The following is a 25234-nucleotide window of genomic DNA, read 5'->3' as shown; positions in this document are numbered from 1 at the left end:
GGTCACACATTTCAAACCTTTTTTCATGTTCACTTTTTTATTTCACACGCAGTTACTCACAAACACACCCTGCTCTCAAACGTAGTGTTCTTTACTGATGTTGTGTTGCACATCAGAAACATGGTTAGACCTAAAAAGTGCAAAGCGTTAGCATTTTGAAAAGTATGCAGAAATTACTGCCTTCACATATCAATATCTTCATCACAAAATAAGCCTTTATCATACCGTGAAGCTCATACGTTTTCCAATTGATTTAAGTCAAAGTCAGTGTTTTATCGTAAGAGGAAACTCACCTCTGCTCTTAAGGCAGGCGTATGCATGTTTGCAGTTGTGTGTGTGTGTGTGTAAGTCTGCCAGGACAATAAATGTTATTAAACGAAATCTGTGAAATCGTCGACCGTTGACACCAGTCTTTTCCTCTGCCCAGAGGCTTCCTGACTTGGTGCTTGACTGCTCTGCTGGAACGACTTGTTCTGCTGAGTGTGTCCTTGGGTCAGAGAGATGCCGGGAGTCGAGCGAGACTGGATATCTTCCTGGGCCTGAGCCAGAGCAAAGAGACAGCAAGATGGATTGATATTTAAAATAAGTAAGAGCAGTGTCAGCGATGAAGAACAACCTCTTCTTTGTTTGTGTGCTTTCTTACCCTTGTCCTAATCCTCTTAATGTGGCGTAACCTCGCCAGCCACTTGGAGGCATAAGCATCAGAGGGGTTGGCTCTGTACTGATGCACCAAAGAGGCCATCTGCGGGTAGACAAAGAAGAGTGAGTGTGTGTGTGTGTGTGTGTGTGCGTGTGCGTGTGGAAGAGATGAGGGGAAGACCTACATTTGCATGCAAAGCCATCTGTCTGACTAAGAGTGGAAGGTTGCGGTCTGAAACGATCTTTGCCACTGTTGTGTCAACTAATCCTTCCAGGTCTGAAAGAGAGAGAGCAAAAGAAGGAATACAAGAAAAACAAAATATAGAGTTGCAAAGAAAAGGCCGAAGTGATCGGCTCACCTTTGCGGCCCTGGAGGGTGACCAGGTTGCATTCAAAATCCAGTGGTTTTATAATGACTTCTACAAAGTTAAACTGGCCCTAACGGGAGGGAAGGAAAAAAAGATTAGATTTGCGTCAAAGTCCCGCAGATTTCAGACGTGTATGCATGCGTGTGCGCGTATGTACCTTAATGGTGCCTAGTTTGTACTCCTCTCCAGAGTCATTGTACACCACCATGACAAAATCGTTGCCAATGTGACGCTTTTTGTTGCAACAGCCCTTGTCGCTCTCCTTGTTTGGCATCAGCGTGGCTATGTGGAAGATAGCTGCAGAGAGACCGGGATTTCATTGATAACAAATAATGACTAAATGATCATGAATATGACTATGAATATATCTGTTCCCTGTCACACACACGCTCACCCTGCATGATGTCATCATGCCAGCAGTAGGTGAACTCTCCATCGTCTCCATACTGGTCGAGCCCTCCGAGGAAGATCTGGTCTGGATCACAGTCTTTCAGGTGGATTAATTTGCCCAGGCCTGTTAGGAAGGCAGCGTAGCGGTTTGAACCATACTCATTTGACAGGATGGCGACCTCATTGCTGACCTGAAGAGAGTGGATAGGATGAAGTCAGATATTATGGGATTAATCTCATACTCAAATAAGACAGTACGTCTATGTTGTTGTGTTCTCACCTGACCAGCTCCGACAAACACCACTCCAATCTTATGTGTGTCATAAGGAGGCATCTGGTCCAGGACCTTCACAGCGCGGTCAATCACCTATCACAGAGGATAAATACTGTAAAGGACACTGGAAATGGCACTGGGACAGATTCCAGGTCAGGCGTAGCAGTCAACTTACCTGAGTTTTGGGCAGCAGCAGAGGCTTGTTTGCTTCGTTTCCAAAGAAAGGAGAGTGGTACAGCTGGAGGAACACAAAGCTAAAAGGAGACAAAAAAATACATACTATATAACTTTTTTGTGACATTTTAAAGCATACATTTGTATGGCTTTTTCATTTTAACACTGACATTTTCCGACATACTATACCATGACTTTTTATTACTATTTTCAACATACTAGACTTTTTTCGACATCAATGTAATTACTTTTTATGACATAATACTATCACTTTCTACGGCATAGTTAATAATGACTTTGTGACACACTACACTGACATTTTGGGACATTCTAAACTATGACTTAATTACCTACAATAGTATGACATTTTTAAAACACTATTATTATATTATTATGCTAACAACAATTAATGAGGTCCTATACTATGACAAATTGTACGATGACTTTTTATGACATTATATACAATTACTTTCTTGGTGACAAACTTTAATATGACTTTTGTTAAGACATTTTATGAAATGACTTATGAGACATACTATGACTTTTTGGTGACATTTTAAGTCATACTATACTACTATTATACTTTTCATGACATACTATACTATGACTTATTATATACTATGACTTATAAAATTTATTTATTTAGATTTAGATTTATATCGACTTGACAAGAGAGTTTGTGCAAGTCTTGGCTTACCTGGGGCTCAGTCCAGAGATCTTCTCGGTGTTGCTGGGTCCAGGTCGACTGTGGTACGAGTCCCTCTCCGTCCTCCTCTCCCTCCTGGAGGAGGGAGCTGATACTGAGATGGTATGACCCCGGGGTCGATGGCCTCCGCTCGGGGAGATCAGTCCGGGTTGTGCCGCTGTTGGAAACTCCAACCTCAACCTTGCTCCTCCACTTTGAGATGACACTACACCTGGGCCTTCACTTCCTTGACTCTGACCTCCCAGTCCATCCCCTCCTGTGTTTCCCTCCACCTTCTCTTTCTCTTTCTCAATCTGGGGCTGCTGGGTCTGCTGGGTCTGCTGGGTCTGCTGGGGCTGCTGGGGCTGCGGCTTGCTGTCTGAAGGTGCTTTGGGCCACGATGTGTCTCCGGGCACAGTGTCAGACTCAATAGCAGCCTTGGAGAATGCTTCGGGTAATGTCTGGAGCTCCGGAGAGGAGCTAGACTTGTTGAGTCCATGACCCTGGGACTGAGTGTGGGTCTGGAAGGGAAGATCGGGCCCCTGGCTGCCTGGGGTGGAGGGTCCTGGAATGGGCTGATCAATTGGAATCGCTCCCTCGCTCACTTCCTCCAGCGTTGACTTGTCATCATCTTGACTGGAGGTTGAGGAGGACTGGAGGAGAAAGATTAGAGGAGTTGATTTTAAAACAGAAAAGGGAAGACTTTTAAGGACCATACCTGTGGGTTTAGGCTGATTAAATAATTGCTAAAAACGTGCAAAACCACAGAATGGTTCTTTAAGTGCAGAATAAAAATAGTGGCTTTGCTGGCATTCCCTTTATTAAACCCACTTTTAAAGAGCGTAGGCGACAATGGATCTCTTATCAGCTGATAATGAAACAACAGGTGGAGTGGTTGAACTTTTCATATCTTGGAGAGACAGTACAGCTAAAAAAAGCCATGTGAATATTATCAGTCTGTAGTGTTAACCATGCAGTAGCACACATGGCCGTAGATTCAAGTCGACACAAGATATAGGCGCCATTTTATGTGCAGGATTTAAAAACACGTGGTGCACCTACTACCTACCCTGCTTAGCGTTCCAGGCGGCGGGGTCTTTGTGAACTTGTCCGCAGCCATGAAGATGGGATCAGACGTCATTGGCTCAAACTCCTCACTCTCCAGCCAATCAGATGGGGTGTGTGCTGTGGTGGCTCCTGACCCCTCCTCCAGCACCACCACAGAGTCTACAGCAGGACACAGCAACAACCATGTGGGTTATAGGTGGATACACACATGAAAACTGATGTAACCCCCCCCTACCACACAACAACGTTATAAAAAGGCATACGCAGGTGTAAGACTCCCACAACAAACAATGATTTCATCACAGTCATTTTGACACATCACACACATTCCCTCTAAAATTCTAAATTGTAGTTCAGTACAAAATTAATGAAATTAATCATGGTAACATGACACAGAATCAGATGTGTCCACATTGATCAAACAAACTCAAAAGGCAGCCAGACAAACGCACACGAATGCAAATGAACAGACATTAAGATCATGACCTACAGAGAGTCCAGAGAAAAATCAGAGATAAAGACGGATCAATGCAGCAGGCAGGAACTATCCTTTACATCATTTCTCCATCAAGACACATGCATCTGTTCGGTTATCTCGGCCCAAAAGCTCCGCAGCTACTGCAACAGCAGCCCAGACAAAGTGCTGTATCACCCAACTAACACTTTCCCTACACTCCGAGAGGAAGAAGACCACACAATTGGGTGTATTTGACACTTGAGCGTTGGCCGTCAAAACTGCAGCTCTGAAAATGTCTTCATCTCCCTACTGGTCTACCAGTAAGGCAAGGGAAAAGCGTATTAGTTGGATGAGTTCTGGGCTTCCCTGTTGACAACATCAAAAGGGTCAAAGGTTAAACGGTCAACCTGGGATTATATTTCATTGACAGAAAGTTAGAGAAAATGATTAGGAGTGAAAAACAAATCATGGAGAGAGAGTGAAGAAATAAATCATGATAAGTGACATTGGACTGCTTGATCCAAATGCAGGCACGTTTTCAGCACCTCGTGTCGAGGTGCCTCCCTCCCCGTGTTAATAGAAGACTAATGGGTAAAGCAGAAATGCAAAATTCCTTCACTTGCACAATTTTGAGTATAAAGCAGCAGGTCTTTTTGCACAACAGAGTCATCTGTGACCGGTGTGCAGGAGCGGACAAAGAAACTCCTACACATCATTATCTCACTTACAGGTAAAGGAATATTTTGACATTGTGGGGAATACAAATTCACTTTCTAGCTGAGATGGATAGATAAGTCCTGTGCAAACGCAACATGCCGTTTTAACACTTCAGTGTTTTTATGTATTAAATAGACTGTTTATAAAAATATGGATGAAACAAAAATCTAACTATAAAGCAAAGAGTGTCTGTCTGCGGGTATGTCCTTTGCTTATCTTGAGAACTGTTCATCCAGGTAGGAGACAGAGGGCATGCAGTGTTGAAGTTGGTACAATTCATATGCACGACACGTTCAATAATAATAATAATAATCTTTGAAGAAACAAGCGATAGAACTCTGTGCAGCAGTGAGGACGAAGCTTCAGGGCTCTGCGATAGAAGTCCTGCATGTCGTCCGCCTCGGCTTCACAGGCTGTGGCTCATTGACTGAAGTTCGGATATACCAATGTTACAACCGAACTCTTCTTCACATCCCTGGAGTCAATGAGCAAGGAGCGGTTCTTGACAACAATACCGGGATCCAAGCAATCAGCCTCACTGCACTAGTAGATATAATGTGGTAATTGGTGAGATTTAGAGGAGCTGATTTTTATTACCTTTGGACAGAACCAGGATAGCGTTTCCTCTGTTTCAAGTCTTCATGCTAAGCTAACCAGCTGCTGGCTCAATCTTCATATTGAACAACGGACAGATATGAGAAGGATATCCATCTTCTCATGTAACTGTCCACAAAGTGAATAAGCATATTCCCAAAAATGTCAAACTATTCCTTGAAAACGTTGAAAAATTCTTCTGATCTTACACGGTAAATAGCAAGTAAGAGATAATGTACGACTTTCTCTGCCAACATTTATAAATTCCAGTAAAGGGGATATAATGAAAATGATACAATTTTATGAAATGCAATTTCTAGTTTGTGCTGGCAGACCACTGTATTGTGCAAGTAAGAAGAAATAAACTACACCAGGAGTTTTCTGGAGGGGGGGGGGGGCACACACATGGTGGACGGTACCTGCCCAGGAAATGCTCCTGTGCAACCTGCCGGGGGCTGGAAGTTCTGGGGGGGCAGAGCCCAAAACCAGAGACCAGAGAGAGCTGCCCACTGCAGTCGGGACACCAGAGGACAGGTCGGTGGCGCATGACGCCACATAACACACCGGAGCCAATCACAAACCAGCATGTTGGTGAGGATGAAAAAACATGAAAACAAACTAATCAGAACAAAGGAAGAAATCTCAAAGGCAGTGAGAAAGAAAGAAAGAAAGAAAGAAAGAAAGAAAGAAAGAAAGAAAGAAAGAAAGAAAGAAAGAGTGAAGAAAAAAGATGGATCGCTGAGGTAAATAAAGAGAAAAAGTGAAGATGAATAACTGGAGGCAGGTGAGCCCCATAGGAGAGAAAATGAACAAAATCACAAAACACTGGACATCACTGAAAAGGAGGCTTCTGCAAAAACAAAAGACATTTGTCTGATAAACAAAAACCATGCCAAAGCAGTGACGATCAATGACCTGAGCACATCCAAGCTGGCCTACAGATCATCTTCAGGTTCAGTATTTACAGTCCATTAAATGGGACCAAAGACGGGTAGTCAGGCGGACAGGAGGGATGCGTTCATGCATAACAATACATTTAATTATTCTATTATGGTTTTCTGTTCTGTAGCTAAATATTCTGGCGGTACCGTTGTGTTTATTTGACAACGCATTGTTGTGATCTCAACATTTTGGGGCAGTTAACCTGCACTGATCAATTACAACTACCAACACACACAAGATGAAAACATAACATCAAATTGGGATCGTTCTAGCTTTCTCTCCCCAGACGGTTACCCACCAGTGTTTGAGCGTTGGATCAGGTTTGCCTTTGCTCCAACGCTGCCGTGCGTTTGGGTTAGCGGCTCGGAGACCGGGGCTGGTGCTGGAGCAGCGGTGCTGGCAGGAGCGCTGGCTGTCTGGGTAGGACGCTCCTTCACTCCCTCCATGGCCATGAGGACAGTGGAGAGCTCCTGCAGAGGCATGTTGCCGAGCTCGGAGGAGAAAGGACTGGGTGGGTTCTCCAGACACATCAGCCAGCTTGTGTTACCTGTGTAATGTAAACTATCCTTTAAGTTGCCATTCGTATTTTGTCACTTTTATTTGTGTCATCTTAATGTGGTACTACAGCTGCAAGCTGTCTTCAAGCTAGCTCAGACATGCTGAAAAACAAAAACAAAAATGTGATTTTAAAATGCAGTAAGTAGAAAGAAAAAAAAATAGGACGCTCTTGAAATTAAACACGGAATAAAAAAACCCTGAAATGACAAAGAATAAAGCACACTACATGTTCTCTGTTATGAATTAATAACCTTGCGCATGTTTCAAGTTACTGCAACTTCATTTTCACATTGTCCAGAAACATTAAGCACCTGGAATGCTTCAGAAGTAGTCTGTCATATTGGTACTTAAAGTCAATTTGTAGTTAGCTGGTAGGGTCTTGTGTTAAAAATAATTAAGACAATAATAACTAAAATTACAGACTTGCAGTTATATGCCTTCGGCAATCAGTAATGTTGCAGTTTCAATCCATGTCTGTCAAAAATGTAATCACTTCATCATTTTATCCTGTTAGACATCTGTGGGGAATTGTGATAATTAGGATATGAATTCTGGAGTTACGGGCAAAAACGTGTTTTGCGAGGTCACAGTGACCTTTCAACCAGTTCACCCTTGAACACAGGGGGACGTTTGTGCCCACCAGGGGTTTCTGAGATCTCTCATTCACGAGAATGGACCGGATGGACAGATGGACAACCCAACAACATAATGCTTCTGGTCACGGCAGTCACGGCAGTCGGCGGCATAATAAAAACCAAAATCTAGCACACAGCTAAACCTTCTTTGAATAACAACAATCCTCAGAGACTTGGTGATCATTCATTTGTTGCTTTTGTTAAGTGCCGTTTGCCTACCGGACGGTCTCCGTATGAAGATCTCTGCCCAGCCCTGTGTGAGCATGGGGATAAACTCAGCCAGGCTGGGGTTGTCTTTGAGAGGAGGAGGAGCAGACGGGGCAGCAGAGGTGGAGGAGGGAGGACCCAGAGCATCCAGGGTGGAAGCAGAGGGGGGAGAGAGTGGCGCAGCTAACTCCCCCTCAGAGGGGGACACCAGAGGACTGAGACTCTGAGCAGGACCGGCACGAAGAGCGTGGCCACCTGCAATGAGAGAGAAAGGTCGTCATCAACATCATTATTCGTCAGCTCTTCTCCTCACATTAAATGCAGTTTGAAACAGCAAGCTCATCTTATAAAATCTGATAAAGATTCTTATTTTTTTTTAGTCACAACATGTACTGTTGACACTAAGATACACAAAGCCCAAAAGATTAACATCATTGAAGTACACAGTATAAAGTTATGATTCCTTACGTCATCCAGAAATACAAAGCACAGACAGAAAATAATGCATAGAAGATCACAGCCAAGATATCCAATTTTGCACCCCATTTTCCTTTGAATGTACTCGGACTCCATATGGAATAATGATAATAATGCCACTAATATGACGTGTTTCTGACAGGAGTAGAGTGGGTTGCAGTCAAAAGGTGATACAAAAACAAAGACAGGCAGAGATAAAAGCATGGCTGCAAATCTATGGATAAAAGCTACATGATTATTTCTCATATCAAGACAGCAGGGAGGCAACCTATTTTGCATGCTCTTTAAAAGATGTTTCAAAAAATGTATTTCAGAAAACAACATGCTGCAGGCTGTGATTATCATGCAAAAAAAGGTTTGTATAGTTTTAGGTATTTTATTATTGTCCCACAAACATTAGAGAGTTCTCTTCAACACCAAAGCCATAGCTGATGTCTGAAATGATGAGACGGTGGTGTATTGTGGGATGTTCCAAGTCCCGAGACCACGCGTTACCCGTCAAGCAGCTGAATATTTATTACCTGACATGGAGCGGACCCGTATGCGTGTGGCTCTGTTGTGCTGTTGGCTTGACTGCGACTCCAGTTTGGCTGGAGCTTCTTTGGTGATTCGGGTGTGTAGTGATGGATCTGACCTGCAGGACCAGGTGAGAAATAGGATTAAAAAGCAGCTAAAAAGACAAACTCTACAGCCATGCTAGCAGCATTGGGTATGTCATTAGTAGTGCAGGCATTTGATCATAAACTAAAGTATTGGACAAGTTGAAATGTTGACCTGATGATGGCGCTTGATGAAAAATCAAGGAATGGCTAAAGTTATTAGAATGTATCCTCAAGATAACAACAATATCTGGACCAAATTTCATCTAAGTCTGGACTAAAGAGGTGGACAGACAGACTTTGGCATCCCTTGAGCCACAACTAGTGTGGCTAAATATCAAAGAATGTTTTTTTGTCACTTTCAGCGTGCGTGCGAGCGTGCTTCACCTCGTCATCTCCCCTCCTCCTCCCAGGCGTTCAGCCATATCAAGGCCCAGCAGAGCTTGCGTTCTGACCCCTCCTCCGGTCGTTATGGTCACCAGCTTGTTGCCCACAAGCCAGGTCATACTGCGCCCCCCCGCCAAAAGGAACTCTGCGATAGGAGACCTAAGAGGAGAAAGGAGATTTGATTTTTTTTTAACAAAACATCACTGTTGCAAAGTGCCATCCACCATACAAAATCAAAGTCCTTGCACACCTCTTGGGCAGGGCGGAGAAGTTGGAAAAGACATATCGTGCCATCATGTCCAGACAGGTCTCGGTGAGCTCCAGGTGGACAGTCTTTAGCCCCTCGTCTGCCTGAGTCACCGCGTTTTCGTCGGCGGAGCCCAGACTGCAGGTGGTGGTGGAGGTGTGCATCCTGCAGGAGGAAACAGAGAGAAAGTTAAAAACAGCAGCGAGAAGGACAGAGGTAGAAGAGGGAGGCACGCAGGCTCTAGATGTAGTTTAACATGTAAATCAGTGCACACAGTCACATGCAAGCTCAGGATACACAGACACAGAGAGAAATGCAGAACGTCACAAAAATCACCAACGTTTCTGTTAGTATCACATGCAGCACATCCACGTGTGTATAGAAGCGAATGCACCAACAGATAAACGGAGAACTTTTCTTAAGCACACAAACACACACACACACACACACACACACACACTGGGACGTGGTATAAGTGGCTTCATAAGCTGTGATACGACACTTGGCACTACGGTGTAACACGTTTTGATGATAAATAAGCCACAGGATTGCAGAGAAACCAGCAGCTAGAAGCTGTGTGTGAGTGAATGTGTTTAACTGAAAACTAATGCCAAATCTCTTGATTAGTGTTCAATGTAGAGTGAGCTGCACCGCTTTGTATCCACAACAACCATTACTGTGTGCTCGACCGGCAAATCAGGTTAAAAGCACCTTTACAGATGATAACATCAGTCTCAGTCAGGCCTTGATAGATACTCCAGTCAAAATGAAGGCCACGTTGGCTCCCTGCTCAGAAGTAAACACTCTCCAAATTAGCAATTTACGACAACACTCTGGGATGACTGAGCCCAATTGTGATGTCTCTGTTCATCACTGTGGGGAGTGCAGAAGGAAGGTAGACCGCTTTCATGCCTCACAGTCTCATAAAGAAAACCAAAGAGAAGGTAAACAAGGGAACTAATATGACAGAAAACAACTATGTAAGAATATATAAAGAACGATGCAAAGAGGAACATCATGGAGAACAGTTAAGCGTTTGTTGTGTGAGCCCTGTAACTATCTAAAGTCAACAGAAGACTCCATAATACAATTTGAAAGTGTTTTTAAAAAAATGGAAATACATCCAGTGTAAGAAAGTAACTACATCTAAGAGATTTAAAGATTTTGTATACAGCTGTGCAGATTCAACAAGAAGCCTCTCACTCAGACCAAGTCCCAGCGTGTGAAGGAACAACCAGACCACACATTTTGCACTTACCATTCTTCTCCACAGATTCATTTTTCACTTCAATCTCTAGACAACAACATGACCATGGAACTCTCACGACCACACCACACAAAGAGTGTGGTTCACTGCTTTCTGATATAGTTGATCACATACTATGCTTTTTCAATGCATTTAAACAATTGAAACGAAAGCTGAATATTAGGGAATTTATAAGGCTTTGCTTTCTTAATGCAGGTGCAGAACAAATGTCAGTATGGTTGTGAGAGTATCACAACAAGCTCAGCTAAACAAGGATAAGAAAACTAAATGTGTTTAGGGTCATTTCTCCATATCGCACGGAGTTAAGCTTTTATACCTTAAAGTTTAAAAACATGGTCATGTTGTCTGAACTGAAACAAGTGTCCACCAGAAAACAGGCTTCAATCTAACTCATCACCTCAGAGACACAAACCGTTTGAGAATATAGCAGACCTGCAGCCATTTTGCAGTTTAAGCAAGTTAAACAGATCCACACTGCAGTTGTTTAACATGATAAGGTTTCATGTGTCACTCTGAATTAAAATGACAAAATACTTTAAAAAGGTTTAAAGTGCTGGGCTTTTGCTGCCGTCTGTTGGGCAGGAGGGGTATGACATTAAATATAGTGGCACTGCAGCCACAACTGCAATGTTAGATCATACATCTGACAAGCATAGATCTATAGATAGAGCATAAAGGTATGAAGATAAGTCACGCAGAGAGGGTGTGTGTGTGTGTGTGTGTGTGTGTGTGTGTGTGTGTGTAGTGATATGAATGACTTGAGTCTGAAATCAAACATTTGAAAGCTCAAATCTGCCCAGCTAGTCTTAAAATACCACACTAGGAGATTGCCATGGTCTTAGCAGCACAGTGTATGTTTGTCAGTGGAGCGAAACAAAAAAAAAAAAAATGTCAAGCAAGCAAACAAAGCTGTTGTGTTGCTGTTGTCCCCATCACTGCCCTCCCACCAGGAAAAGGGAGGCAGAGTTGTAGGTTGCGGTTGTCATCTATCCCTCCTGCCATTCATTTGTTGTTGGGCCAATCAAAACCAGTCAGCAATACACCCAGCAAAACAAAAAAACTAATTAAAAATTAACTTGGATGAAAATAAAAGCAAAATTGGTGTTAAAGCAAAATCAAACTGAAAAACATCAAATGTTTTCCGATGTCCTCTGCAAACAGTGCATGCAAAAGCAAACCATGAAAACTAAATCTGAAACAGCATGTGTTTGATAGCAGCCCAACACAAACCAAAAAGGTAAGACACACAAACCTTCCTCCAGCATGCACCACCCGCTCCAGGTGTCCCTGGCATCAAACCACCCCAACGCCCGCCCAACGGACCCGCAAGACAAAGACCCTACACCCCATCCCATGGAGGAAGCGACAAGTGTTTGGGTTGTTGTTGTTTTTTTTGTTTGGTTACCCAGAAGGATCTTCTCTAACCTGCGGACCGCATGTTCGGAGACACTGATGCTGCGGGAGCGGAATGCATCCATGGCTGACAGATCCCTCAGCTCTTTAACTGGAGAGCTGCTGCTATTGGCTACCGCTGCTGCCGCCTTCGCCACTTTTGCTGCCCGCAGACTGGGCGGTGATGAGTACCCATGGCAAACGGCGAGGGGAACGGGCCCGGGTTGACGATATGGTGGGCAGTAAGGGGGTGGGTCATCGTGAGGGTGGTTTTGGAGTGTGGGGAGAGTGTGGTGCATGGAGGTGTACCAGGAAACAGCAGGAATTGGCACCAGAGCAAAGGGCACATGTCGCCACGCAGGGGGGGGGGTTCAGGGCCACAAAGAGATCACAGGAGAAGGGAGGGGCCAGGAGCAGTGTAAGAGGGATCCAGGATGACACGACCACCCCCCAAAACCACAACGCAACCAATCGCAGGATGCAGGGAAGGGGGTCAAATGAAGAATTGAAAGAAAACAAAAACAAGGTGAAAATTAACAGCAGTGAACACTATGAATCAGATTACAGGAGAGCGGAGTAAGAAAAAGAGGATTTAAAATAAAAGGATAAACATCAACTCAAAAGGAAAAAACAGACAAGCTACAGCAGAGGGTAAAACAGCTTCTGCTGCTCAGAAATGAAAATACACACAGAAAGTATTCAGGAGAGCAACAAAATAAACATTATTTCACACAGCAGGTACATAGTGAAGCCAAGGACTGGTACAGGAGAAGTAAAGTAGTAGGGATGGACTCAGCACAGGCCTGACTAAATGGAAGTTAAAACAGAAGAAAAAAAACATCCAACTGAAAATTAAATGCTGGGTTAAACCGGAGGGTTGGAGCACAGCAAGTCTGGACTAAATACACCAACGGAGCCCATGAAGGACCCATTTGTACTTATCTGTACACTTGTAACAGATTTGGAAAACCAAAATTTAATTATTCAAATTATTTTTATGAAATCAGACATGCAGCCCTCCAACCCAACAGTGGGCTATGAGCAGCACAAGGACAGATCACTGGATGAATGATGACACAATATGAAACACTGAAAGTGTGTATTCTGTGGAAGATCAGTAGGAGCTGATGTTAGCAGAAGCACTATGTATCACTATGAAAAGCTGTAATGGGGATAGTGCTTGATTGCAATGACAGCAAGGGTGTTAGTTTTTTTTTTAAGTTTTTTTTTAAATAAACCATTGGGCGACCCAACCAAGATTAAAGGGGATTTGGGGGAAAAAGATGTAATTGCACAACAGAGGAGGAGAAGGCATTTATTAAAAGGCTGCAATCTCTGGCCAAAAAAGCCAAAAAATATGAATATAAATGGAAAAGCAGTGAAATAGATTCTTTAGAGAACGGCCCCGCAGAGCGTAGTGTGGTCTCAAATGACTCATCATAATGTCCACTGTGATGCACTGTGGAAATATTAGTTCAACGAGGATAATTCCTTTTTTTAAGAACTCTTCTTTTGTATGAAAAAGACGTGAAAACACAGTGATGCGTTTTTATCATTGGGATCTTCCTAGAGGTCCCCTGTCACAGCAAACATCTGTTACAGAGTGGTGCAGACACAGTCCAGTTAGTTAAACTTCTGTTTTTCCCCCCCCCGATCACCTATATGCCATGTGGTAGCGAGTTCCTTTGGATGCTTTTAATCGCAGCTCATCGGGGCGATAATGACACGGACAACAAACATTCACACCATGGAGAGATGAGGATGACGCCTTGCTGAGAAAAGCTTCCTTACACCTCTGTGTGAAAGTGTGTATTTTTCTTTGTGTAAATGCACAGTTTGTATTTACTACGGTCATAAACACAACGGTCAGATGGTGAGATGTGACAGCAGGAGAAAGAAAACCAGTTCTTTCCCAATGCTAATGCTCAGTGTGCACTTTTATATGCTACAGGTGGTGGTGGACACAGTAACACAAACATCTGGATAATATAATGCAATCCACTACAACAACTTTAATCACTACCACAGGGAGGAATGAAAAACCTCTCTGGGTGCCAACAGAAACATCCCAATCGACTGCCGGGCTGTTGCCTTAGATTAGACTATACTATACAGGTGTTTTGTCGTTTTGTCCACCCCATGCATGTCATTCAAATGAGCAGAAGTGAGTTTTTGAAAAAGGAAAAGAATTAATTTCAAAATGTAAAAATCATAAACGACAAAATAAAACATACTAATGATCACCATGGCAACCTGGGAGGAGTCACTGCAACCATCACGCCACAGTACCGGTCATGCTGAGTCCCCCGGTACCTCGGAGACCCCCGACCCTCTTACACAACAACGGCCACATGGGCTGTGTGTGGGAGCTGCTGGTTTGGATGTGCGCGTGTGTGTGTGTGTGTGTACATATGCTTTACCTCTTGGGCCTTTCATTGAGACTGGTGCTTCGGGCACGGAAGGAACTTTGCTCATGACCGTCATCGAATGGCAGCAGGGCGTTGGAACGCAAACCCTGAAGACACAGACAACGGTGTAAATATAAAGATATTTAGGTGCCAAACTGTAATTGAAGTCAATACAAGGGGTCGGCTACATCTTCACACTACTCCAAATAGTGTCCGAAACGGAAAGATGAGGCTCATTCAATGTACCAGATTCACTGTTGTGGTGAAACGTCACAGGTCTGCAGTTTGTTTTAGGAGGCTTTAAAAGGGAACAGTTTGACATTTTGGGAAATGCACTTATTCGCTTTCTTGCCGAGAGTTTGATGAGAAGATTGATTTCATTTCTTGTATTAAATGTGAAGTTACATGAAGCTGTTGTGCCGTTTCTCATCTCTGTCGCTCTTATTTACATGTGTATATAAGTCTGATGTTATATTTCAAAATCAAAATATCATAAATAAGCCGGTACGGGTAAGGGGGAAGACAAACCAGCACAGACCTTTGTGATGTACTGAACAAAGTCCTTGCGGAAGGGGAGTCTGCAGCGTATGAACCACATGGCAATCACATGATGGGCCAGAGACACGATGTACTGGTTGAACCTGACGGAAATGGAATAAAACAAAAACAGGTCAGAGTGTGTTTGTGCATTAGAGAATACACACGTGTGTGTGTGTGTGTGTGTGTGTGTGTGTGTGTGTGTGTGTGTGTGTGTGTGTGTGTGTGTGTGTGTGTGTGTGTGTGTGTGTGTGTGTGTGTGTGTGTGTACTTACTTGGAAGGGTTAGTGTAGGGTAGAGAGATGGCGAACACGCTGACATACTGCTCAGCCACAAAGTTAGCATACAGATGGGGCAGGCGTACCAGAGCTATGACACAGAACAGAAGAACAAACGCTTCAACCAGACACCTCGACCGTGAACATTCAACAAAGAAAACTTTTAAGAAAAACACAGAAGAGGTTTTCAGAAAAGCTTTTGTCGCTCACTTGAGAGGAACTCGAGCATAGGAGATGCCATGGCAACAGTTGCAGAGATGTGGGTGAGTTTGACGATGAGAGCCGGGAGGAGCTTGATCATGATGTCAGGCATCTCCACGGTGCACATTGTAAGAGCCACCACACACTGCTTGGCACAGCGGTAAATGAGGCCGGTCTCGAGGCACTGAACCAGTTCTCTCTGCAGAGGGGAAAGGAAATTAACTAAAGTCATTCCAGCATGGAAATAACTGCTTCCGTGTGTGTGTGTGTGTGTGCGTGTGTGTGTGCGTGTGTGTGTGTGTGTGTGTGTGTAGGGGCTGGTGAACATGTGTGGTATACAGACACAAGCCATAATGTAATGCTGTTGCCTAAATGTGGATCTTCTGGCTATCAGTTAAACCCAACTTACAAGCTTCAGAACATCCCAGAAACCGGTTAGTTATGCCGACTATTACTTTCCACGGACCATCGCTTGTACCTGTCTCAGCTGCTCCAGGTAGCTATGGTAGGAGGTGATGGCTGTGAGGACAGGAACCACAGCCAACTGAACATCAGTGCGAGAAAACCCCTCCGGGGTCTTCTTCAAACGCTCCGAGATCAGCCGATCCGTCACCTACGAGCACACAGAAAAAGAAATGCGCAACTTATAGAATAGTGACATTTGATCATGTGCACGCAAGCAAATTCACATGTGTACAGACTCGCAAGTACAGATTTGTATTGCATGCGTCTGTATTTGCTCTACCATGCAGCAGAGTGTAGAACAGAGCTGGTCCAAGCTGCAAGGGGACGTGAGCAGCAGCACTTTGTACTGCAGCGTCCAAGGCAGCTTGTCGAGAACCAGCTTCAGCACCTTCCAATCGGTCTCCTACAAGAGAAAAATGAACCATATCGGATGTATTTAAAGATAGCAGGGAAGTCACTGTTACAAGTGTGTGGAGTGCAAAGCAATTAGCTCCAAAGGGGGATAAGCCTTGGAGCAATAGCGACACAAGAAACAGCAGACACAATTGTGTACTCTGTACACTGTTGCTTATCTGTAAGTTGGATACAATCATTTTGCGTGTACCATCTTGAGGCACTGCAGGAGCACGCTGAAGGCCGGTGCGTAGGGCAGGTAGGCCGAGCGTATTGATCCTGTTGAAGCAGGAGGAGCAGTAGGGGGAGCAGGGCTGCCAGCAGGAGGAGACGTTGAACCGGCAGGCTTCTTTTCACTCACACGCTTCTCTGGCTCCCTGAAACAACAACGAACACTATTAACTTAGGACAATAGTTCATCATCACTGGATTGTAACGAGCCAAACAGATGCAGGTCAGAGCTGTGTGTGCGTCCCCACCCTGTGTCACAGTAGCAGTAAGGGCTGAACCTCATGGCTCGGTCTTTGTTGGGGACTCCGAGACGGTGAAGAGAGTCTGCCCGCATCATCAGGAAGAAGTCAAACACCTGAAGGAGAGAATCAAAGTTAAAAGACAAAGAAGTTGCATGTACGAATGGACGGAGTAAGAGATACACAAATAGGCAGAATAAATGAATCCCTCCTTACCTGTAGTCTAATACTGGAAGCGATAGCTGAACTGTACTTGTTGTTGTAGTGAAGCTGCAGGTGGCTGATAAGCAACTCATACACGCGACTGGCGTGACCGGCGGGTAGGCTGTAAAGCTTGCTCTGCCAGGAGAGAACGAGATGAAGGTCATTCACCAGATTCATTACATTTCTCTTTTAGACTCACCTAATAGGGAAATGTTTTTTCAACCGCAACACAGGAAAAAATAAAAAAGGTTTTCAGTGTAAGGTTTTTCTGCCTCCGGACAATTAAAAATAAGTTTGTTCGTATCAAAACAAATATCAAGTTTGTAAGACATAAGAACAATGCTGCGTATTCAAATGTCAGATCCTTTTAAAACGGTATCTTTCTCTGAAATAACTTCTTAACATCAATCTTTATGTCACTTTTGTAAATCCAGCCCTCATGCGTGTACCTGCAGGATTTCCAGCAGGCCCAGTATAGCAGTCCTGACGTCCTCCATAGGAGACTCTGCTGTGGGGTCTCTCTCGGAAACCTCTAGGGGCCCTGAACACAGCAGAGAGCGACTGGCCACCTACACAGACAACAAACACTGAAATGACCTTATCAAGGCTGGAATTGACAGAATTAAATTACCTTATCAGGGTTAAAGTAAGACAACGTGTGTGTGTGTGTGTGTTTGTGTGTGTGTACCCGCTCAATGATGTCCAGCAGGCTGGTGAAGTGATGTGTGTTGCAGCCCTCAGCGAGGTCCACCAGGAGCTGGGTGGCCTGTTTTCGGACAGCAAGGTCCCGGTCTTCAGCTATCACACCGAGCTGGGGGATCACCACCATTTCAATCAACTCATCCTGGAACAAGTCAAAGAAGAAAAGAAGACTTTTTACCACACATCTGTGTACAACAGTTAAATGTTACAGACATACAATAACAATTACAGTGACAGCAGACTTGACAGTTAGTAAGGATGCAGATATGCATGTGTGCGAGCGCACAGACCTCGTAAAGCTGTCGGTTGGTACTGAGAACGAAGGACAGGATATGGAGCACTTTGATCCTTATCACGCTGCGAGTCTCGTTCCTTTCAGAGCGACATAGAAGAGAACAGGAAAGATTACAGCACAGCAGAGACGGGGTGATACAGGGGTCAAGGTGCATCATCACCATCATCTCTATGTGCATCCTACCTGAAGAATTTCTCCATGAGGCGGTGAAGGCTCTGAATCCAGCCGTCCTTGGCTGGCTGGATGGACTGGGCCCTGTATGAGATGAGGGTCAGCACTGATGCATCCTGTCACACAAGATTAAGATTAGAAAAGTAGCAGCAGTATGTTAGCGGACCAAATGAGAACACAGGGTGACACCAAAGGGATGGAAACTCAAAAAAAACACTAACGGGTCTTTTGTCAGCACATTTGTCCACCAGACTGAAGAACTTCTCTGTTGAGCCGTGGTAACCGTTCTGCTCGTACAGCTCCTCTACTGTGGTCAGCAGCTCATACACGATGGACTTCAACTCCGCACTGCCTATCGTCTGTGACGACAGATTAGACGGGCCACTTGGTCAGAAAACGGGTATTTTAGAGTGTGTGTGTGTGTGCGCGTGTGCGTGTGTGTGTACCTGGATCTGCTGCAGCAGTCGCTCGATGATTCCCAGCAGGATGTCCCAGGTGACCACCTGCAGCTCTTTGCCGTACTTCTTGATCAGTCTGGTGATGGAGAGGACGATTTCATAGGACACCACTTCGTTGGCACACGACATGGCCTGAGTGGCAGAGGTCAGACAGCAACAGTTATCACCACTGATTCATTACATTTATAGTTTCAAGTACAGTCTTGTTTATTTCAGACTACCTTTCATTTCGTCATTTTTCATGTACCTTTACTTTATCATTGTTCAACTAGGGATGAGGCAACAACTGTTAAGTCACACGGAATACTGCTTAATAGAAGATATCTACAGTATGACACTAATAACACAAAGGAAGATCTAGTGACAGAGCAATCTTTGGACAGAAAAAGATACAACTCTGTTCTTAAAATGTACATTATTCACGGTCAATATCAAAGGTGAAGCAATGAATCAACTAATCGATACGTCGGACCACAGAACATGTATCTGCAGCTATTTCAATAATGAATTTATTGTTTAAAGGACCAATGTGTATGATTTAGTGGCATCTAGCGGTGAGGTTTAAGTTGCAACCGACTGAATACCTCACCCCTCCCTTTACAAGCTACAACTATGAGCACACGCCTACTGGTAATGAATGCATGGACTGTATGCGTTTTACCTTGTAGAAAGATGGTAGAACAAGAGTAGGTGTGTTTTTGAGGGCGGGGAGTCTGTGTGCGCCCCACAGTGCCATCCCAACAAAGAATACAGCTCCTCTCAACAGTGGTGCGTCCTCATTGTACACTCTAGTGGAATGTTGCAGGTAGTTAGACAGACACACATAACAGGAGAATCATACCCCCATCGCAATGATATATGATGCACCGCAAGCTCTTAAACGGTTTAATACCTCTCCTCCATTATGCGGCACATGGTGTAAATGGCACTGTGGCCGAGGTGAGTCCCCAACACCTTCCTCATCAACTGCAGAAGCCCAGAGCAGCACAACAAACAACAGAGGAGAGAAGGTCAGAGGAGGCGGTTATGAATAATGGTCTTTTGCATCAGAGCTTTCAGATAAAAGGAAGAAAAGCGTGTGTGTGTATGCGTGCGTGTAAATATGCGTATGCGTGTTCTCTCACCTTCCAGCAGGATTCACAAAATTCCTTGACGTTGACAGTACGACAAAGTGTGATGATGAAGACAGTGAGAGAGTCTGAGGGCAGGCAGTTGTAACACACCACTGCATCCAGTACTTGTAGCGCAACCTGGACACATCATACACAACCACACAGACAAGTAGCACATACGGCAGCAGATCAGAGCATACGCAAAGGCCTGCAGTCCAACCTCAGCTGAGACTAGTGTTCAATACAAACCAACCACGTTCATTATCGTTACACAGTGCTTTGAAGAAGAAACAATACAAAGTTAAAACAACTCTGAGGTTTGTAAATTCAGCAGAAGGGTGGGTTTCATTCGATCGGCAGTGTTAATTCTACAGTTCATAAGTATTAATGATGTTTAGATATTCGTTGTTTGCCAACAATAAAACCATATGGGAAGCACAGTCAATTACAAAGCTCTTACTCAAGACTGTCATTGGATTGTTTGAAATGGCAATCAAAATGTTGGCATTTTTGCCTCACATGCCTACACCTTTAAGAGAAAACATTGATGTTTTCCTATTTTTTTTGTTATGTATTCATACCACATGGTTAAATGTTGAAGGAATTCCATCTTGGCATGAATGTAATCAGCACTATAAGAGTCGCGCTGTCACGGTATCACCTCAAGACATCTGCAGGCTTTCACTGTTCTCTAATTGTGGAAATGTTGCACTCAGCATGTTTCAAAACCTGTAGATAACTGAGGAGTTTAGCACGTTACTGCAAATCAACAACCCAGACCCACAAACATGCACTCTACCAACATTTGAGAGTCAGAGAAACACCAGATGAAACAAGAACTCTTCCCTCTGTGCCTCACTTTGCTATGACATGGTGTTTATAAATACACATTAAGCAAACACAGTATTCATGGTGATAAGTACACCACAACTAAGTAGAATAAACCGTTTGAATTCAGGTTCTTCATCAGTTATTTGGCTATTAAACATTTTCTACATTTACTGTAAATAATGGCTTTGGACCAGTGTTTTTGTACATTTAAAGTTTGGAAAGTTCTTACAGTATTTGTTGGACCTGTGAGCCTCTGAATGACTTAATTAGCTCAGTAATGCGTCTTATTACCAGTGAAAAACAGTAACTTTCTTTACAGCAGGGAAAGTCAGCACCTACTGTTGAGTCTTAACAGAAACAGAAATCTAAAAACTAAAATGAAGAGAGAAACAAAACAAATACCCACCTCAATATCTGTTGAAGAAGTTGTTCTATTGCACAGGAGACAGATTTTCCTTCAGAGAGCACAACACAACAAGCAGAAACATGCAAGTTAATAACATTTTGTGGGAAAGAGAAACAGAAGTGTGTCTGACTGTCTGTCTGCGTCTGACTCACTGGACCATGATGGAGACATTTTGGTCCAGGTAGCAGCTGTTGAACTTCACCAGATTTACGAGAACGTGGAGAAAGTCAGAGGTGAGACCTATGTCCATCCACAGGAGGACAAAGCGTGCTGGAGGAAATACAACTTTACAATTACAAACATTGCTACAACAGTGGTTCATATTAGCTTGAACAAATACAACTAACTAGAACCCAACCTAATACCACCCATCTTTTTCACAAGTCCATTTATTATTGTTTCTTTGTTACCTATGTCCTCTTCCAGGTAAGTGATGTCTTTCCCATTCTCAGTTAAGGCCTTGAAGACTTCCAGCCTATCAGAGAGGTCCTCATTGCACGGCTGGTAGTCTCTGATCACCTTGAAAAAGTAGGCTCTCAGAGGCCCGAGCCGCTCACCCTTCAATGAAACAGTGAGCATGACTACATGAACTATATTCACATTTGCTTGTGTGCATATTGTGTCTATATACCTGTCCGTGTATAATGGCCCTCAGCAACTGCAGGACAGCATGTCTGGCCTCGAGTGGCTGCTCTGGAGTCAGCATGTCCTCCACAGCTTTCCATACGGCCTCCACTGCATGCTAAAATAACGCATAACACACACACACACAGATTTAGACAAACTCAGACGGTAACACATACCGCTGTAAAAAAAGAAAATGTCACAACCGTAGCAGACTCACTTCCTCAAATTTTTTGGTTTTGGCAAGATCACAGACGTGGTTCATCATGCGAACGCGGTTGCTCAGACCGCAGTCCGGCTGGAGCTCCTGAAAAACATCGAAGCGAAGAAGAAAGGCCATGACACGACGCAATACATGATGGGAAAAATAAAAAGCATGGTGAGTTTCAGTGTGCAAGAACATGCACAGACGCTCATCTCTTCTGCACACCTTGATGATGTCCGTCGTAATGATAAACTCCGAGGGTCTGGTTTCACTCTGCTTGCTCGGGGGCCGCGGGGGTCCCAGCCCAAAGATCCCCTTCACCTTGTCCTTCAGACTCTCCTTGCTCGGTTGTTTATTCATGGCCCAACCTGGAGGCTTGATGGTCTACACAGGCTGGGACTGACGGCTGTCTGCAGAAAGAGCAAAATGCATTCAGGAAATGTTGCATCACAGTTAGCGTGGATTACTGCAAAGCAAAAGCCAATACCTTAAAGGTTAGATAAAGCACGTAGAGTCAACTCAAATTACAAACTTAACAGTTTTCAGAGGAACTATTTCTTCGATAAGTATTCCCACTAGAAACTGCTCACAGTGAAGTATGTATGATTAGCCAGAGTAACTGAGATGCTGCTGTTGAATTAATAAAATCCGTTCAGCACACGTAACTGTTTGACAGTTGTAACGGAGAGCAGAACTTGCGTGTCAACGTTTTATTCCCTCATTTTTGGGACGTTCACACCCTCGTCTCTTCGTTGTTTTAATCAAATTCGTTGACAATTGGACAGCGTGGAGTTGCGATATAGATGAATTTGAGGTGATCTATAAATTTGTCATAAAGGTCCACCTGCTTAGCAGAAATAAAAAACTTTGACTGAAGCCACCGCCGCTCCTGTTCGCATGTGGGAGCGGTTTGCTGATTTCTGTGTTTTTATAAAGAAGCTGTTTATGTATTACCATGTTTTAGTTGTTTTGTATTACTGTGTGTATGTATGTATGTATATATATATATATATATAGCTGTTTTTTTTTTGTATTTCTGTTTTATTTTAGCTATGGACCTTCTCTTTGGGTCCTTAATCAAAGTATTATTATTATTATCCATGACGAACCAAATATATCACAATGTAGTGTGATTTATTCTCTGCATTAAACCCAACCTAGCATTAGGAGCATTGAACAGCTACTAAACAGAGCGCTGGGAGCAGTTTGAGTGTACGGTACCTTGCTCAAGGGCACATCTGCAGTGCCCAGGAGGCGAACTGGCACTTACCGGTCCTCTCGCCGTACAAGCGTGTCCCTCCAGTTTCCACGGACTGAGCCACTGCCTCTCATAAGATTTGTCTTAGCCTTTGAAAGTCTGAAGTCACAGTTCAGCTGAAGCGGCCAGATCTTGACATATCTCATTTCATGATCAATCTCATTAGCAGGTGCCAAACTGAAAAATGGACATGGTCATTAAATATGTGGCATTCGACGTGTGGAATAGCACCTCTGCTGTTCTTCAGTGAAGGCTACTGCTTCAAGTGTATTTGTTTTTCTATAATGTTGGCAGGTATGGCCTTTTTTTCCCCAGATGAAGTGATCCACTCTGCAATTAAAACACTGTATGTATGTATGTATGTATGTATGTATGTATGTATGTATGTATGTATGTATGTATGTATGTATGTATGTATATATATATATATTATCATACAAGGGTTGCATATTATTGTCCTGTAACTCAAGTCTGTGTGGTGGATATTGTCTTGCTGCTGACACAGGACCAAACAAAGAGGTGGAGGCAGCATTTCCCTGCCTTTAAATCTTCAACAACACACTTGTATTACATAATGCATGGCTGCATCTAGACACCACTGGAGGGGAACTGGTTCACATCAGCTTTAAATGTTATTCAGCAGGGAAGGTTGGAGTCCCGGTCTGTGATTGTGTAAACTCGGGGGGCAGGTTTGGGGAATCTGTTGTCACGTGGACTTGACAGAGGGGAGGGGAGCAGACAAACAACGAATGCTCTGTTTCACTTCAACAACAACTTCCACGTCGGTGCAAGGTGGCCTCCGGCCAGAGCAAACTATCTGTGGACACGTGACAACAGAAACTTTCTACGTTACAATTAGGAGAAATGCCCCATGGCGCTGTTGAACCGTTAGCTACGCTCTACAGTCCCTGTCATGAGCTAGCATTCCTCTGTGGCATTCAGGGTCTGGTAGCTTTAAATAAACAAACAATTCCTCTCACCGTATTGGAGAAGAGTCGCTTCCGGTTTCATTGAGTAGCAGCTTTGTCCTTATGCAGCCAACGGAGCGGTCTGCGTCTGTCCATCGGTATAACTCTGTTTCTGCTGCTGAAAGCTTGTTCTCGTCCAGGCTCAGTCCTCCATTCCTACACCGGATGACACAGTAGAGATGTGACAGGGGCACTTCCTTTAAAAACACGTTTGTTACTCTTACTGAAGGGAAATGTAGTTCCAAGCGAGCTAAACCCCCAACTATGCTAAAGACCCTCTATTCTCAGTTTATTAATCATGACAAAATACCTACACAAAAGTAAGACACTGTTTTGTTCCCAATGTCCTTGTAAAACGGCTTACTAGTCAATTAAGTTGCATTTTACTCAAAAAACGTCACACAACGGTTACGTTGACTGGCAGCTAACTACGTAGGCTAACGATGCTGAAGTTGGTTCCTCATTGGAGTCCCGAGCTGCACTGTCGCCAGGCTGCCTGCGAGTGGGGCTTTGAGGTAAAGTTAAGTTCTTGTATGTATTGCTTTGAAGCACTCCGTTTTGTTGTGTTACTGGGTTTCATGGTAGATAACCATAAGCGAGATGCATTAAAGTATTGCTGTGAAAAGAATGGAGAGACACATTGTGGATGGTTAGAAACAACAATATAGTACCCAAACTTATTTGTGTACCTTTCAACCCCCTCATTGGCGTAAACACAACATATAAGTATTCCTGATAAATGTTTCTGTTTGGGGGATATGTGGCTTTGTGATCAGGAAGAGACACTGTGCACTGTCCTAGATATTAAATTAAATGATTCTGAGCCTTGGTTATTTGAATTGCCATATTCTGCAGAGAAGTTTAGAAGATCAATGTTATTTATTTCGGTTTAAATATCTTACAATTTAGTAAAAGCTTGGAATAGAATAAAACATACAAATTCACACTGCATGCCTGTTGCAGATCTGGTTTATTTCAGTTTATTAATATCCTCTTTATAACCCACAGGTATACCTCATAGCATGCAACACGGTGAGCTCTACTGCTAATATCTTACTGCTAATATCTTAGCACAGTTTTATATTTAAACTGTACAATTCCGTTGTTGTCGTTGTCAAGAAGCCCTCATGGTAATCTAAATGAATCGTGTAACATTTATGTAAATGTACTC

The 25234-nt window shown here is 43.6% G+C and overlaps 1 protein-coding gene across 3 annotated transcripts; it reads right to left on the bottom strand.

The window, feature by feature from the left end:
• Positions 1-18: 18 nt before the first annotated feature.
• Positions 19-24217, bottom strand: tsc2 (TSC complex subunit 2). Of its 3 annotated transcripts, XM_079159174.1 has the most exons (42): positions 24076-24217; positions 22063-22247; positions 21853-21939; positions 21640-21750; positions 21419-21566; positions 21161-21278; positions 21009-21057; positions 19784-19909; positions 19552-19625; positions 19321-19447; positions 18648-18791; positions 18423-18560; positions 18214-18317; positions 18026-18107; positions 17722-17877; positions 17483-17602; positions 17046-17168; positions 16839-16945; positions 16571-16736; positions 16247-16369; positions 15980-16114; positions 15511-15700; positions 15298-15391; positions 15024-15126; positions 14498-14592; positions 12111-12251; positions 9422-9583; positions 9172-9330; positions 8707-8819; positions 7721-7963; positions 6607-6855; positions 5786-5875; positions 3600-3757; positions 2543-3183; positions 1847-1925; positions 1678-1764; positions 1402-1588; positions 1165-1304; positions 999-1077; positions 825-916; positions 644-742; positions 19-539 (listed from the first exon to the last, which is right to left on the bottom strand). In XM_079159174.1, exons 2-42 carry the CDS (start codon positions 22195-22197, stop codon positions 372-374), a joined length of 5742 nt encoding a protein of 1913 aa, XP_079015300.1. In that variant the 5' UTR covers positions 22198-22247; positions 24076-24217; the 3' UTR covers positions 19-371. The 3 variants fall into 3 exon arrangements, with proteins under 3 accessions (XP_079015300.1, XP_079015298.1, XP_079015299.1); XM_079159172.1 differs by lacking the exon at positions 5786-5875; XM_079159173.1 differs by lacking the exons at positions 5786-5875; positions 12111-12251.
• Between the last annotated feature and the right edge of the window lie 1017 nt (positions 24218-25234).

Source organism: Pholis gunnellus, assembly GCF_910591455.1.
Source record: "Pholis gunnellus genome assembly, chromosome: 5".
NCBI classification, from domain to species: domain Eukaryota; kingdom Metazoa; phylum Chordata; class Actinopteri; order Perciformes; family Pholidae; genus Pholis; species Pholis gunnellus.
Note: the sequence above shows the minus strand (reverse complement) of the source record. Positions and strands in the feature narration are given on the sequence as shown.

Coding starts and splice junctions, on each gene's coding strand:
- tsc2 (XM_079159174.1), bottom strand. CDS start 22,197: ATGAATAAACAACCGAGCAAGGAGAGTCTGAAGGACAAGGTGAAGGGG. Junction 16,115..16,246: donor GTTCTACACTCTGCTGCATG/GTAGAGCAAATA, acceptor GTGTGCTCGTAG/GTGACGGATCGGCTGATCTC. Junction 14,593..15,023: donor TTGTTCAGTACATCACAAAG/GTCTGTGCTGGT, acceptor CTGTGTCTTCAG/GGTTTGCGTTCCAACGCCCT.